This window comes from Triturus cristatus, chromosome 10 (genome assembly GCF_964204655.1).
Source record: "Triturus cristatus chromosome 10, aTriCri1.1, whole genome shotgun sequence".
In the NCBI taxonomy this organism is placed as follows: Eukaryota; Metazoa; Chordata; class Amphibia; order Caudata; family Salamandridae; genus Triturus; species Triturus cristatus.
Window position 1 is genome coordinate 1,166,232,220 of NC_140593.1, and position 16,768 is coordinate 1,166,248,987.

General features: G+C 45.3%; 1 protein-coding gene across 1 annotated transcript in view; it reads right to left on the reverse strand.

Annotated features, from left to right (window-relative positions):
- Positions 1-1,779: 1,779 nt before the first annotated feature.
- The window catches only part of LOC146796859 (extracellular calcium-sensing receptor-like), a 125,186-nt gene continuing 110,197 nt past the window's right edge, over positions 1,780-16,768 (reverse strand). Inside the window, exon 6 of the mRNA XM_085631395.1 lies at positions 1,780-2,702. Within this exon, the coding sequence (XP_085487521.1) occupies positions 1,780-2,702 (923 nt within the window). The remainder of the gene's footprint in view (positions 2,703-16,768) is intronic.

A 16,768-nucleotide genomic window follows, 5' to 3' on the forward strand; every position in this document is an offset into this window, starting at 1 on the left:
TTCTATTGGAATTCTCTGCGGCATATTTTCAAGCCCATTATCGCCGCTTTAGCAGCCGTTTTCTGCTGCTAAAGCGCCGATAATTTTAACGCCGTGCTTGATAATATGCCCCTATGTGCACTGGGAGTAATGTACTTAAAGGACATTGGAGGCAATGATAATGTGACTCACCCTGAAAGGTTATGTTTTACCCCTTGGGCAAGACACAAATTATTTGGCGTGTTCCTTCAAAGAGCCCAGAGAGTCCGACAGGTAGTTAGAAATATACCAGCCATTGTTCAAGATATGAGCTAAAATACACAGTGGTGCATGCAGTATGTTATGTTTTGCCACATGTGATCCACGGTTAAATGCTTCACTTTATTTTGAAAGAAAATGTAATAAAAGGCACAAATGCATTATCTTCCTGTTTTAAATATGGAGAATAAACATAATAACATCGGAACATCGAAAGTTAGGCTAAAAATACGTAGAACCTTCCAGCAGTTATCATGCTTGACTTTACAGCAAAAAATTCGAAACACCATTATGCCTACAGGAAAATTAAAAAACAAATGTGTAAGTTGCTGAACAACTCTGAAAAGAGGAAAAGGGAAGAAAGCAAATGTGCATGCCACCTTCTGATTTGAGACTCAGAATTTCTGATTTTAATTTCTGGTGCCAAGATCTTCATCCCTGCAGGAAACCAAAGCTGACATTATCATACGGAAAGTCATTTTAGGAAAACTGATCTCTCTTTGGAAGAAATTCATGCTTAACCCAGGACTGACAGTGTATGATGAACCATAAAATGGAATTGCTTTGTCATGCTTCAGCCCAGATTCTGAAAGGTGTCACGCAACACAGTGCAGCACCCTATGAGTCTGCGCTGTGCTGCAAGGCAGGGAGAGAGGGCAGGAGAGAGCTATATTTCCAGAGATTTGGCTCTCTCCTCCCTGCTCCCTAGTGCCGGTGCAGATTTCAACTGCTGTGCGCCAGGCACACACCTTAGCACCATAGTGCTAGAGTGTGTGCCTGAGTCTACCATAGGTTTTGTACATGGGTTCACTTCCCTTGCAAACTAATATGGCTAGACAAGTTTGAAATCCTTTCCTTCTTTGTATGTGTGCTGCACAGTGCAGCAAGCATGCAGAGAAGGAAAAGAAATGAGAAATGAAAGGAAATTCTCCTTCTAACACCTGCTTTCCAGCTGCGTTAATTTTTAGTGCTAAACCCTATCTACCAATGTTAGTAGATAGGGTTAGAAGTTAAAAAGCATGGGTAGTTGCATGGGAACGCCCATATACCACCCACGTAAAGCCCCCTTAACACAAAATAATGCAAAGCAGCATTTTGCGCTGCTTTGTGTTATTTTTCCATAAAAACCAAATTACAAAATACAACACAAATGAGCATTGATTTGTTAATTGCCAAATAAGTTTAGCCTCAGGTTAGCATTATAAAAGTAACGTTGGCCCAACACTAAACCTTTGTGAATCTGGGCCTACATGTATGAGGTGTGCAAAGTGAAAGGCGGGTGTGTTTGTAGTCCATGACCATGATCAGTGAAATGTGGCGTGTGACTGTCTTGTGCTCTTCCTGCTCACATCAAATGATGTGGTAATAGGTTGTGGTTTGCTACATTAAACTTTGATGTTTGAACATTCTACTCAATCTGGTGAAATGAAGGGAAGCTACTACAATTGTATGATACTCAAATTGAAAAGGTTAAGGGCAAGCTTGAGACAATTTAACATGAACCACATGCTAATAATCATGCTATCAGGTCAACAATTCCATTTACAATTTGTTTTTACTTGCTAAAGATGATTTAGAAACTACATTGTCTTTAGTGTTCATATCTGGTCTGAAGAATATGACAAAAATCTTGGGAGCAAAGATACAGTACAGAAGCCCAGCAGCAGAGGACAGGATTGCAAAAATCTCAACTGCAGCCACATATTTTCCTTTTGTGCTGAGATAGGCTGGGATGAAAGAGAACCAGACACATAGGAAGACCAGCATGCTGAAGGTGATGAACTTGGCTTCATTGAATGTGTCGGGCAAATTACGAGCCAGAAATGCAATTCCAAAACTTGTAAATGCCAAGAGTCCCAAGAAAGCCAACATACAGTAGAACATAACAATGGATCCCTCATTGCATTGAGCTACAATCTTCCAGTTGGAGACACTCATGTTCAGTTCTGGGAATGGAGCTTTTATTCCTAGCCATATGGCTACAATAGAAGACAGGGTAAAAGTACAAGAGAGAACGATAGAGTAGGATGTCCTATAGCCAACCCATTTCCTTAAATTGCTGTTGGGCTTGGTGGCTTTAAAGGCAATGACTACCAGCGCTGTCTTTGCCAATACTGAAGAAACACAAAGGGAGAAAGACATACCAAAAATCACCTGACGAAGTATGCATGTAATTACGTTGGGCCTGCCAATGAAAATCAAAGAACAGAGGAAGCACGGCATGAGTGCAAAAAGCAGAACATAGCTAATCTGCAAATTGCTAGCCTTCACAACCGGCGTGTGTCGAAACCTAATGAAAATGCACAATATGCCAACAGCGTTGAAAAAGAGGAAGATAGAGATCAAAGCCAAGATGAATCCAAGAGGTTCTTCATAGGACAAAAATTCAGTTTGTTTTGGTATGCACTTGTCTGTTTCACTGTTCGACCAGTGGTCATCTGGGCACTTCATGCAGTCCAGGGAATCTACAAATAACAGCAGATCATGCAATTTAGAAAGTAAAATGATATTGATATAACAGATGGCAAGGTAAAAAAAAACAAATCAGTGAATGAAGAAGACTATGGAGAATTCACTTTTGAAAGCAGTGAATTTTCCATTGCAACAAGTAATCCTTGCTGCTCTTTAACTACTGTTGGTAACTATCACATCATAATAAGAAATGGAGGGTTCTTCTCTTTCAGAACATATATATATATATATATATATATATATCCAAGAATCCACATAATGAGCATCACAATGAGTGGCCAGTAGTGAATGGGGTGTTGTTTTACATGCATCTGGATCCATGATTACTTTTCTTCAAGCTGCAATGTTTCCCTTCAGTGGCAATGACGTGCGAGCTGCAAACGTCTTGGGAAGAGATCAATATGCATTAGGCAGGAGAGAAATACACAGAAGGACAGTGTGATTTGCTTACTTTAAATCTTTTACAATTTTTTCCTGTACACCCACTATACTCAAGCTGTTGGTTTTTTGAGAAGTTCTCTATGGCTACATTAAATATATTTTGAACTTGGAGCAATGTTGTGCAAAGTATATACTTAACAGAGAGGTCACACCACCTGCATGACCATGACCATCTGGTGTCTATGGTAACCCTAGTTGCCCAACAGTACCACCACTGATGACACTGGCCATTCAAGTGCTCATATTGCGTTTTGCCAAGAAAGAGACTGTTAACAGAGCCCCAAGAGGAGCCATCTCAGGGATGCTCGAGAGATCCTAAAATCTTATTCAGATAAATCATTGGACAGATTTCGTTTTTGATTTCTAATATAGCCAGAAGTGATTAGATACTTAATTAGAAATATAGGCTGATAGAGATTTAGAAAAGGAAATACAGATTCAGCCTTACAGGGAGCCTTCTGTTATTCTCACAACCAGGAGAGCGAGAGACACCTGCCAAGCGGTGTTCTCCCAAATTCACTGTTTACACCCAAGAGCAACTGAACAAAATAGGAGAAAGAAAAGGGAAGTTTACAGATGTGGTCCAGAATGAATGGTACTTCCAGGGTATGCCTTGGTATCCAAAGATATTAAAATAGAAGCCTCACTCACTTTAACATGACAGGTATTTTTAGATTTTCTATTTTCATCTGGATCCCTGCGTATCCAGTAAGAGTTTATCTAAGAACTCCCATCTCATTGGTTGAGTCCGCTTTGGTGGTACCACCCTAACAGAGTGTGGATAGGCGCCAATTATGAAGCATGCCACAAGTGAGTGAGGTGTCTATTTCAATATCTTTGGATACCCGGGCATACCCAGAGACTCTTCTGTTTACACACCATCATCTACATGCAATAAAGAGAAATACAGGCTAGGCTTGATACGCATGACTTGACATCTTCCCATGCAAGATAAGCCATCACCCTATTAGATTTGGCAGAAGGTAGTCAGTGAGAACTCCTTTGATTGAGGTAAGTTTCACTGACTTTGACCTTGATTTGCTGCTTTGATAATAGGATTTAGGTATTAAGGCTTGGTTCTACAGTACTTACCAATGACATACTAGGATCCCTTTACAAACCAATACTGAACATGTTGATACACTTTTCAAACATAAACATTTGAGAAAAAGGGAGAGGGAATGCTTCATCTTCTGGAGGACAAAAACAGAACAGTTGTTTTGAACTCTGTGCCTCGAAGGTTTCAGACAAAGCATACAAAAATATAAAGGGATAATATGGTACTTTGTTTAGACCACTTTATACTGTGGATCTCACCTCTTGAGTTTGGAAGTATAAGGATGGGTAAGGGAACCTAGACAAAGAAGTTTGCAGCCATGCTAACAAAAATCCATGTAGCTTGTCTTGCCTTGAAGAATTGTGAACACTCCTGGACTAATAGTACAGATTCTAGTACAATTGTGAGAATATGGACTGACTGATTCCAAGCCAGTCTTGAGAAAGCTTCTCAAAAACCTTGTCAAATCTGCCTTAATCATCTTTTTCCCCTGCGTCTCCATGTTATTACTGGTGTAAACTGTTGTTTTTCTGTGGACTTCCATTATGGGGACCTGAAGAAATTAATTCAGAAAACACAGTAACCTCTACTAGGACAATTGTCTTGTAGCAATCTGACAAAAGCCACCTCAGGAAATGTGGGCCAGTGTGAGATTAAAGAACCACAGAATGAAGTCATGGAAAGCTCTGTGGGTATATCCTCTTAGAAGACACAAGCTTGTGGTAACCTCTGAAAGGAGAACCAATCAAAGAAACCTGGTTCATAAGCATCTTTAACCCAGCCAGAGGTTTTCCCTCATGGTCTCCCCTGCTCTCAGAGGGATTCTATTCAGCGTGTAAAGTTCTACATCTCAGTCATACATGGCCTTTCGCCTTGAACTGCTGGGATTATCATTTATCACTTTTGGTTTAGGACCATGTGCCTAATAGGTCCTTAAGAAGTCCTAAAAGTGGACTTTGTTGATCCTTTGAGGAATGAAGACTTTTGCTACTGACAGTAACTAATAGCACATTTTTAACTTCAATAACATTTGGATCCCTAGTGCATTTTTCATGACTTCGATGGTATTGATTTTACTAAATGGTTATCATTTTAACAGAGCTTAGTTTAGGCCTTATGTTCATTATTTCTTTAAATTAGTTTTCACCATTTGTTGCTCTTTAGTCACACACATGCTACAGGCATTTCTTCAAATGTTTTTCTTGCTGCTCAGAATAAGTTCAAGAAAGTGATAATTGTATCATTCTGACTGTAGAGATAAGATCATGAAAAAGCATGCTGTTGGTACATTGCGTTGTTAGTTTATATGAACCATTGGCATGCTGCTCTAATTAGCCTGTAGTTACATCTTCTACTGAGTGTTAACCAAAGACAGCAATTTTTCTACAGGACTATATAATGATACTGGGGGACTACAAAGTTTTTCTAATAATACTTTGCATATTTTTTTGAAGGTTGAAAAGTTAAGATTCCAAGAGAAAGTTTAGGCTTTGGGGGTAACAAACTCAGCAAAAATCCATTTTAGTGGTGGATTTCATCAGTAAAACCCTTACAGCAATAATTCATACTACGAGGCAACAGTTTAAGGAATTTTCAAATTTTTTGAAAACTGTGCAGGTAAATTTAAAATTGTATCCAAACCTGTTGACTCCAAATATATTTTCCATCTTGCCTCATTGCATGGATGAATGAATGAATGAATAAAGAATGGATGAATGAATGACTGCGCCATTTATACAGCGCACAGCTACCAGAAAGATATCCCTGTGCTAAAAGTCGCTTAGAAGTGAAAAGTCAACAGAAAGCTACCAGGTAGACTCAAGCAGCCAGGCTTTCAGTTGTTTTGTAGACTTGGCCATTTGGGGAACACAGATACAGTATGGGAGAATGATTTACATTTTGGGAGACAGAAAGGAAAAAGAAGTGCCACCCAGATGGGCATGACTCACTCAGGGAACTTGAAGCAGAAAATAACAGAATGATGGCAGAGATGTGGGGGGGACAACTTAGAGAAAATCTTTCCCTCAAATATTTCAGACCTTCTTTGTGGAATGCTCTGAATTTCAACAGTAAACATTTGAACAGAATATGTTTGTACACCAGAAGCCAATGTGAGTTCCCCAGATGTGGGGAAATTGGTTCCAGTCTGGGAAGATTAGGATGCAACATAGCAGCTATGCTCTGAACAGCCTGAAATGAACAGGGCAGGTATTCAGGAAGATCAAGATATAGGATATTTGCATAGACAAATCAGGAGATGATCACAGCGTGAATAATAATCTTTCTGGTGTACTCTGGTAATATTTTAATGTTAATGTTTACTATTTTATGTGAAACAAGATCCTGTGACTGCCCTCACCTGGAAAGAAAGAAGAAATATTTTTGGCATTTAATGTGGAGAAGTGTGGCTCAATGATTAGTGCGGCAGACCCTGATGCAGAGATCTAGCCCGGGACCAGGGTTTAATTCCCCACCTCGGCGGGTCTTGGGCTAAAAAATTCCATGGACCTGATAATTCTCGCCTCGGTGCCATTCCAATCACTGAGTCCCACTCTGCAACTCTTGGCAATAGCTTGCTTAATCTCCACAACGGCCCCCACAACGCTAAGGATGCCTGGCCTCCACCTTGGGGGTGCCCAGGAGTGGATGCCTCACAGGGAAAGCCAGGATGGGTTCCACAGCGGTATTCGTACAAGCGCCTTGAGACCCTTGCGGGTGAGTAGTGCGCTATACAAGTATCAATTTACATTTACATATACATTTAATTCCAAGAATCCTCATCTCGTCCTCAGAGGTCAGAACTTCCCATAATTCAAGTGGCCACCAAGCAGTGGAACAGATGGATTTCAAGCAATTGAAGAATAATATTTCAGTTTTATCTGAATTAAGCTTTAAACAGCTGTTCTTAAGCAATTGGGCCACTGTCATGATTTAAACACTTTTTGTGGCTCACTATTGACCTCTTGGAAGACAACATTAGCTGGGTGCCCTCCGAATATAACACCTCCTTCAAACTAAATGGTTGAATGATACTTGCCACAGGAGCCATATAGACATTAACACAGGGGGGATTTAAGGTGAAGCCTTGGAGGACACCATGTCTCAAAAACCTTGGAGAAGAGGTAAATGCTGGAAGATGAATCGGTCTGGTGGCATTCGGATAGAAAAGACATGAACCAGATCAAGGCAAAATCTCATGTACCACTGTAAGCCAGTCATTCTAAAAGAATGATAGAGACTCAGCATAAACAACTGCAGAGACATTTAAAATATGATTGAGACTCGGTGTAAACAACTGCAGAGACTTTGAAAAATACCACTGCCACTGCGGTTCCATGGTCTAAACTCATCTTTATAAATGTAGTTACTTAAAGCAGGTTTAACTTCATGCTCTGCCATGCCATGTACAAGGTTGTTGGCCTCAAAGTAATGATTGATCTGTCCATTAACTTTTTTTATCTAGCACTTCTGATAGATACGGAAGCAGTAAAATTGGTCTAAAGCTTGCTAAAACGTATGATCATTAGTGGGTTTCATCTAATAAAGTTACCACCTGCACACACATGCTTCCAAGCCTTTAAAACCACTACTATGATCGATTACATAGATTGTTAATAACTGGGTTTAGATTCTACATTGCTTTGCTAGAATATGAGGTGGATAAGGGTTCATCACGGAGCCTGACCAACAGTCCAAAATTGCCTGTGCCAAAACATCTTGCATGATGCTCTCAATGCAACGTGTGGTGGCATTCTACAGGGCATTCCTTGACACGATCTCATAAGATTTCAGTCCTCTTTCTGCTTTTACAGTCACCATCTTGGGGACGCAACCATATTCTTCATTGTTTGACGGCCATAGATTTAAACGCTTGTGCATCTCCAACAGGCATAGGTGGGCATAGCCTTCAGTATTTGTTTTAGCTGACTTAGCTTTTGTGTGTTTACATTTTCAATCTTTGAATGGTCCATATCTTGTTGTTGATAACTCCCTGTAATGTGAAGTTTAATGCTAGCTTTGCATCAGCTTATGATTGAACTGGAGTGAAAAGGTCTGTTGAGTCTTATTTCCCAAGCCCTTTTAGCCCTGTTTTTGTTAGGTTAAGCCTAGCCAGTGCGCATGCGCAGTCTGCAAGACCTGCTGTAAACGCTCTACAGAGTGAAATCCCACCTGCTGCTTACCATTGGTTCACTCCTGCTTTGTTGTTTTTGCTGAATCCTTATTGTTTGGTGCTCCCGATACATCACTTCTGTTTTTCGTTCAGAAGAACGGGCCCACTACAGTTTTCTTACCCTGTAGGTGTGTATGTGTTCCTTTGGGGACTATTTCTTTTCTTTCCTGCTAGTTGTTTGACAGGCTTTTCTTCCTGATGATCGTCATTTGTAATTCTGTTTCCGTTCTGCCATTGTTTATGTGATTTTATTAACATAAAAAGTCACATTCATTAAAGTAACAACCTGCAAATGTGATAAACTACATTAGGGTAGCCGTACAAAAAGTGAAGCTTGAACAAGCGATGAAGGAGGATGTAAACAAAACACACCCTCAAGACTCTGAGCCTCGGGTTCTGTCTGTTCGTGCGTGCGAGGCGTTGCATTTTTCCAAAATCCATATAAAAAGTGGCAACAATAGGTAAATGAAATAGTTGTGGCACGATGTGGGAATTGAGATAATAGACGTTATGCGCAGACTGAATGTAAATTAGAATGAAGAATGATGTTATACATAGTGTGATACTCAATAAGCAAAAGAAAGTATTATCTTAAGCAGTTTCACACATTTAAGAAAATTCTTAATATGGTTACATTTCAAAAGTTTTAAATGTATAAGGCGTACATATGTTTAGCAAAGGTGAGCATTTGGTTTTAACTGTCGACCCCAATCTGGTGGGTCAGAATCAGACATCCCAAAATGGCAGCTCGGCTTCCATATGTTCTCTGTGTCGGTGTCTGCTCCTGCAGGGGGAAGGAATGGCACCCAAGAGCAGCGGCTCAATACTAGGATTTGTTTGTGCTTTAGAACAGGTGACATTACCTTAATGTACACGCAGCAGCTGCTAGAAAACCTTGCAGAAAAACCAAACTGTAGAGGTTACTTAAGAATCATGTGCACCCTGCTGAGGCAGGGAATGAGCATAGTGCCGCGAGCTGAGCATTGTATTTGCTGCATATCGACTCTTAGGGACATAAGCACGACTCAGGCAGCTTTTGAAACGAGGCACGTGAGTTGAAGTTGTTGCCACAAGCTCACACAGTGTGCTTGAGAATCAAACAGATCTCAAGTATCCAGCTCTGTGTGTGACAAGGGCCAAAGTGGAAAGTAAAAACCTGACCAAGATACCCTACAACACGCATGGGTCTGGTAAACAGGAGGGCAGGCACTTGGCAGGCAGATCATGACAGTACTGAGTACAATGTGCAAGAAAATGAAATGCACTGGTTTTCTCCAAGCAAAGGATAAATATACTAGAAACTTTTACTTTTTAGCAGTTGCATTGTCTAATACTTTGGCAAAGTGAAGATAGCACACTCCCTACCTGGACTACTAATGAGGTAACAATGCAAGCCAGCATTAAGTCTGCAAATTCCCTGGGCTCCTGCACCTCTCACCAGCAAAGATGCAGACAAAAAATCAATGAACTGTCCACCCATTAACATCAGTTTGGAGCCAGCAGAGTGTGCAGCTCCCTCTCTATTGAGTGGCACTTGCAGCGAGTAAACTCATTGAGATGGTGTTTGCTCCACAAGAGTAATTTCATCTAGAAGATATTCACTTACCTGACATACCACAAAGTGTATTTAAGGGGAAACAGAGTTCTTGTGGACGTACTTAGACATCCAAAATAGATCGTGAAATTACAGACACTGTTGTTTGATAGCACAGTTAATTAATGATAATAACCAGTGCCGGTTGGGAGCACATATACAGACATTTTTATGAGTGGCGCCACATACCCTTAAGCAGCAGTCTGTTTGTCTTTAAGTGAGCAGCTCTCAGCAAATCTTGCATTGATGTAACCTGGTGTTACACGGTGGCGTGGTGCTGTGGCAGGCAGGGGTCAGCAAGCAGCATATGGACTGTGTGGTGTTGGGCCTCCATGATGAGTTTAACTGACGCAGACATAGGTTAGTGAAGTACAATAACTGGCCACGAGCACGTGCACCCGGGCCCTTTTATTGGTGGGGCCATGTCACTCATGACACCCGTGATGGATGGGTGTGGGGGTGCAAGTGTGTCCAGCCCTCGAGGGAGTGGCTGGAAGTACAGCTTCCTGCTGAACACTAGAATGTGTCCTGCAGGACACTATAGACTACAAGTATCATGGTCTCTGCCACAGAAGGCTGCCTCTGGACTCCAACAGTATCTTAGGCACAGCTGGACTCATCGGCTTCCTTTCCTGCCCATGTTAGTATGAAACCATGTGAAAGCTGCAGCATCTCTTCTACTTATTGAGATGCATGAACTGTGCTGGGAAGGGCTTTCTCTAAACCTATTTGCTGGATGGGATTATGCAGCGCGCATTTCCGTAAGACGTAAGTCAGGATTCTATTTTGTGCTGTACACCTCAAGTACATATAATGCCAGCTGCTAAAGAAAACCTTCCCTCCAAATATTGGGTCCAACTAATACGTTTTAAAGTTGTTGTATTTACTGACAACAATTGGCATTTTTTATCTGCCTAGCGACTTGCAGATATTTGGCAGCCATCTAGATCCATTTGGCTGCTGGAGTTTTGTAAAATAATGCGCCAGCCTTTACAGTATAAATGGTAGTTTGGATAATATGTTAAAAGTATTTAATAGGAACAACTTTCGTTTTCTGTTTTTTATCTTCCTAGTTTTCTTGTTGCACAGATATATTGCAATTTGCAAACCAGTTGCAAATAATAATGCTTGTTAGAATGTATTTTGTCAACAAATAGCCCAGAAGTAACATAAGTGATAAAAGAAATCCACAAGGCAAGGGAATGGTGCAATACCACAGGTTGCTAATACAGGTCGCTTTACAACTCAACAGGGACGCCTAGTAACAGCATGTGGTACTGCACCCTTTCCATGCTTTATGGATTTTATTTTATTAGGTACTGATGGGATATTTTTTTACAAATAAATCTAACAAACATATCATTTGCAATGCCAATAGCTCAAAATTACACTAATGCAAGAACTATTGCATTGCAAATACTTGTTTTTATAGTCGCCATCTTGGTGGCGCTATACATTCTCCAGCATTACCGGTCTAGCTGTCTGACTGCCAATATAGATTTAACTGCCAAGGCCTGCCAAGTACCATGCATCAAGGGTTAGATAAATTCATTCTAGTATTGGTGTCTGCATCACCACACTAAAATCCACTAGTCACACATTATAGCTTCTCTGGGACCATTGAGAGGCACTCAAAGAGCTCTGGAACAAAAATCAGTCAGTGTTCCTTACTCTGGCTCCACTGTCACTGGATTACAGACCTGCTGCTCACTACAAGTGTTACAATTTGTTAATTACAATTCCGTGATCTCAGGGCCCCGTGGTCATGCAGCGATGAATCGGTTAGTAAAAAAAAACATAAACAACAGTGGGATCCAACCGGACTCAGCCTCAAATGGATCCAGCAACTGTTGTTTTCCAGCACCAGTAACCACACAACGTAGACAGTTTTTGTCCCGCTGGTCTTAGTTTTTTCATATTGCTGTGTGCGACCCTCAAAGTGCTCTGTGGTGTTGAGGTCATGCTGGCTGGAAGTGGGAGCTGTACGTTGGATCCTTTCCCCTCTTTCCAAACTGGTCCCCTGTCCCTCCGAACATAATGTTTGCTGCCTGACTGGATTTATTGTTGTTGACTGGAAGCCAACGACTTAGCTCCTCACCTGCAGCCCTTGGTCATGTATTTCTGGGGATGGGGAGGAGATCACTGTCTAGTCCAACAGTAGCAACCAAGCGCACACATTTAAAGCACTCGTCAGCTTCTCTGGTTTGAGTCAGCTGCCACTGTACTCTACTCAATGACTGCCCCACTTAGAGCAGAAGCACAGATGAGTGATTGCAGCCCTAACATGCCTGCACAAAGAGACACAATAGCAGAGAAGATGCATGTAGTCCGACAATGCCAGCAGCACCAAGCAGCTCTGCAAGATTTTACAATTCAGAGCAGGAGCCAAACGAGCTGAGAGCTGCAGTGTGTGGACAAGCATTAATGTGCAAGTTCATCCCCACAGTGTCCGTGTGCAGCATGGTCCTGATTTCAGCTATACTATATTGTGACCCATGGCAGAGTGACACCTCATCTGTCCCAAGGAGAGCTGCAGTGTGCGAATCAGCACTCAGCTGTAAGACATTTCCTTGCAATGTACATCTGCAGCGTGGGCCTGATTGCAGCAATACTATATCGTGACTCATGGTAGAGTGACACCTCATCTGTCCCAAGGAGAGCGGAGAGCTGCAATGTGTGGACAAGCGTTGAGGTGTAAGTCCATCCCCAGAGTGTCTATGTGCAGCATGGTCCTGACTGCAGCTATACTATATCATGACCCATGGCAGAGTGACACCTCATCTGTCCCAAGGAGAGCAGCAGTGTTTGAATCAGCACTCAGCTGCAAGACCCTTCCTTGTAGTGTGCATTTGCAGAGTGGAGCTTATTGCAGCTATACTATATTGTGACCCATGGCAGAGTGACCCTCATCTGTCCCAATTAGAGATGCAGTGTTTGAATCAGCACTCAGCTGCAAGACCATTCCTTGTAGTGTGCATTTGCAGAGTGGAGCTGTTTGCAGCTATACTATATTGTGACCCATGGCAGAGTGACACCTCAGCTTTCCAAAAGAGAGCTGCAGTGTGCGAATCAGCACTCATGCTAGACGTTTCACCGCGGTGTACATCTGCAGTGTTGACCTGACTGCAGCTATACTACATCGTGACCCATGGCAGAGTGACACCTCATCTGTACCAAGGAGAGCTGAGAGATGCAGTGTGTGGACAAGCGTTGAGGTGCAAGATCACCCCCACATTGTCCGTGTGCAGCATGGTCCTGACTGAAGCTATACTATATTGTGACCTATGGCAGAGTGACACCTCATCTGTCCCAAGGAGAGCTACAGTGTGTGAATCAGCATTCAGCTCTAAGACCATTCATTGCAGTGTACATCTGCAGTGTGGACCTGACTGCAGCAAAATATATATCGTGACCCATGGCAGAGTGATACCTCATCTGCCCCAAGGAGAGCTGCAGTGTGCGAATCAGCACTCAGCTGCAAGACCATTCCTTGCAGTGTACATATGCAGCGTGGACCTGATTGCAGCTATACTGTATCGTGACTCATGGCAGAGTGACACCTCAGCTTTCCCAAGTAGAGCTGCAGTATGCAAATCAGCAGTCAGCTGTAAGACATTTCACCGCTGTGTACATCTGCAGCGTGGACCTGACTGTAGCTATACTATATCATGACCCATGGCAGAGTGACACCTAGGTGCCGATCACGATCCGGCAAAAACCCGGTACGAACCGTCGGACGGAGCATAATCTCCGCCCGACGCGTACCCGGTCGTCAATTTTTACAAACAAGGAATTACGATTCGCACGGGTACACCATTACCGTACGATTCGTAAAAAAGCCCGACCGAACAAAAAACACCTACCAATGCGATCCGGGAAAGCGCCGACCTGACGTCGGGACGCACGCAGCCAGCCATTCACGACCCAGGAATCACGATTCGCACCGACGTCACCCCGCACGGTGAATATTTTGCGGCAGCCAAAAACTGCCGGGAAATCAGGACGACGCGAACAAGGACCACCAGTACGCGACGGACAGACGCCGCCGCGAACAAGGAGGACCAGTACGTGACGGACAGACATGGACCCGAACCTACGAGTCATCCCTGCCCTCATAGCAGTCCACCTCCTCTACAGGTTACGACGCAGACGCCGCAGAAGGTCAGAATAACTAAGGGAGGGGGGAAAGTGGGGTGGGGTGGGGGTGGCACGACCAGGGCAGGCCACAAAACAACCACATGAGTGACACACTACACATGGCCTGGACATACCTGACTCCCATGCCCTGGTCACCACGAGGGGGTGGGGGCGTGTCCTGATAAGCCAGCGACCGCCACAACGGAAGTCCGTCACCACGCGAACCGGCAACACAACCAGACAGGTACGTCCCGTACCCACGCCTGAAGAGCGTGGGTACGAGTCGGACCACGCCCACACACGTCACCCCAACAATGGCGGGACGGATCGCACCCACGTGGCAAAGGCCTGGGTACGGGCCGCACAAACATCACATAGCGTGGGGACGGATATGTACGGACCCTACCCCCACCCCGTATGCAAGGAGCGTACCCCCCACCCCAACAGTGCAAGTACGACCCGTACCCCCACCCGCGTATGCAAGGAGCGTACCCCCCATGCCAACAGTGTAAGAACGACCCGTACCCCCACCCGCGGACGTACGGAGCGTACCCCCCATGCCAACAGTGTAAGTACGACTCGAACCCCCACCCACGAATGCAAGGAGCGTACCCCCCATGCCAACAGTGTAAGAACGACCCGTACCCCCACCCGCGGACGTACGGAGCGTACCCCCATGCCAACAGTGTAAGTACGACTCGAACCCCCACCCACGAATGCAAGGAGCGTACCCCCCAGCCCAACAGTGTAAGTACGACCCGTACCCCCACCCGCGTATGCATGGAGCGTACCCCCCATGCCAACAGTGTAAGTACGACTCGAACCCCCACCCGCGTATGCATGGAGCGTACCCCCCATGCCAACAGTGTAAGAACGACCCGTACCCCCACCCGCGGACGTACGGAGCATACCCCCCATGCCAACAGTGTAAGTACGACTCGAACCCCCACCCACGAATGCAAGGAGCGTACCCCCCAGCCCAACAGTGTAAGTACGACCCGTACCCCCACCCGCGAATGCAAGGAGCGTACCCCCCATGCCAACAGTGTAAGAACGACCCGTACCCCCACCCGTGGACGTACGGAGCGTACCCCCAGCCCAACAGTGTAAGTACGACCCGTACCCCCACCCGCGAATGCAAGGAGCGTACCCCCCTGCCCAACAGTGTAAGTACGACCCGTACCCACACCCGCGGACGTACGGAGCGTACCCCCACCACACCAGTGTCAGTAGACTCGTACCCTCACCTCGAATGCAGTGTGCGTACCCCCACCGTGTATGTGCCAAGCGCACATATCCAGAAATCGGAGGTGTGTGTGCAGAGTCCACCCAGCAGTGCCCTGAGACAGGAGTGGTGGGTGTGGAGTCCTCCCAGCAGTGCCCTAAGACAGGAGGGGTGGGTGCAGAGTCCTCCCAGCAGTGCCCTGAGACAGGAGGGGTGGGTGCCTATCACTCCCAGCAGTGCCCAGAGACAGGAGGGGTGTGTGCAGAGTCCTCCCAGCAGTGCCCTGAGACAGGAGGGGTGGGTGCCCATCACTCCCAGCAGTGCCCAGAGACAGGAGGGGTGTGTGCAGAGTCCTCCCAGCAGTGCCCTGAGACAGGAGGGGTGGGTGTGGAGTCCTCCCAGCAGTGCCCTGAGACAGGAGGGGTGGGTGCCCATCACTCCCAGCAGTGCCCAGAGACAGGAGGGGTGTGTGCAGAGTCCTCCCAGCAGTGCCCTGAGACAGGAGGGGTGGGTGTGGAGTCCTCCCAGCAGTGCCCTGAGACAGGAGGGGTGGGTGCCCATCACTCCCAGCAGTGCCCTGAGACTGGAGGGGTGTAACACATGTGTGTGAGGCCAGAATTATCCACATGCATACTGGCTACAAGGGAACATGTCCCCATGAACTCATGTCAACAGACTCCACACACAAGTACAGTGATCACCAAGGATGCCACGATTGTCGCAGGTGGAGACATGGCCCTGCATGCATGGCCAAAGTAGAAGGGCTCCGTCACACACACAGCTCATGTAGACACAGCTCTGCGCTACACATTGGGAACACCCTGCAGGGAAGAAAGCTGGGTACACAGAGGAAGGAATACACCCTTGGACAAGTGCACCACTTTGTGATGGCACACAGATCACAGGGTCCCACCAATGAGCAGTACACTACTACATATCCCACACACCCAAACCCTTACACACCACCCAAAACCATGTAGCAGCCCCACCAACACCAATACCAGCATAGCAGTAGTGTGATAATGAAAACAAAATTAAGCTTTATTCAGCAGGAGCACAATGTCCGTGGATCGCAGGCAGTTCAATCTTCACAAAGCCCATAGGGCAGTCAATGATTCTCAGCTGGATGGGGGACACAGTGGGATGCGTGTCCCCTACCTTGCCTGCACAGTCAAATGGCATCGTCTTCCACACTGGTGAGGGCATCAGGGGGGGGGGGAGCAACAGGCACCGCAGGGACATCAGGGCAAAGGGGCGGCGTTGTGGGTGCAGGGATGGAGGGGTCCACCACAGGGGGTGGGTCAGTGCCAAAGGCGGAGGCCAGGATGGCACTACACACCTTTGCAAGGTCCTCCAGGGAGTCCCCTGCACCCGAAGGGACCTCAGGCCCCAAGGAGGGGGGGGGGTCAGAGGGATGGGTCGCAGCGCCACCGG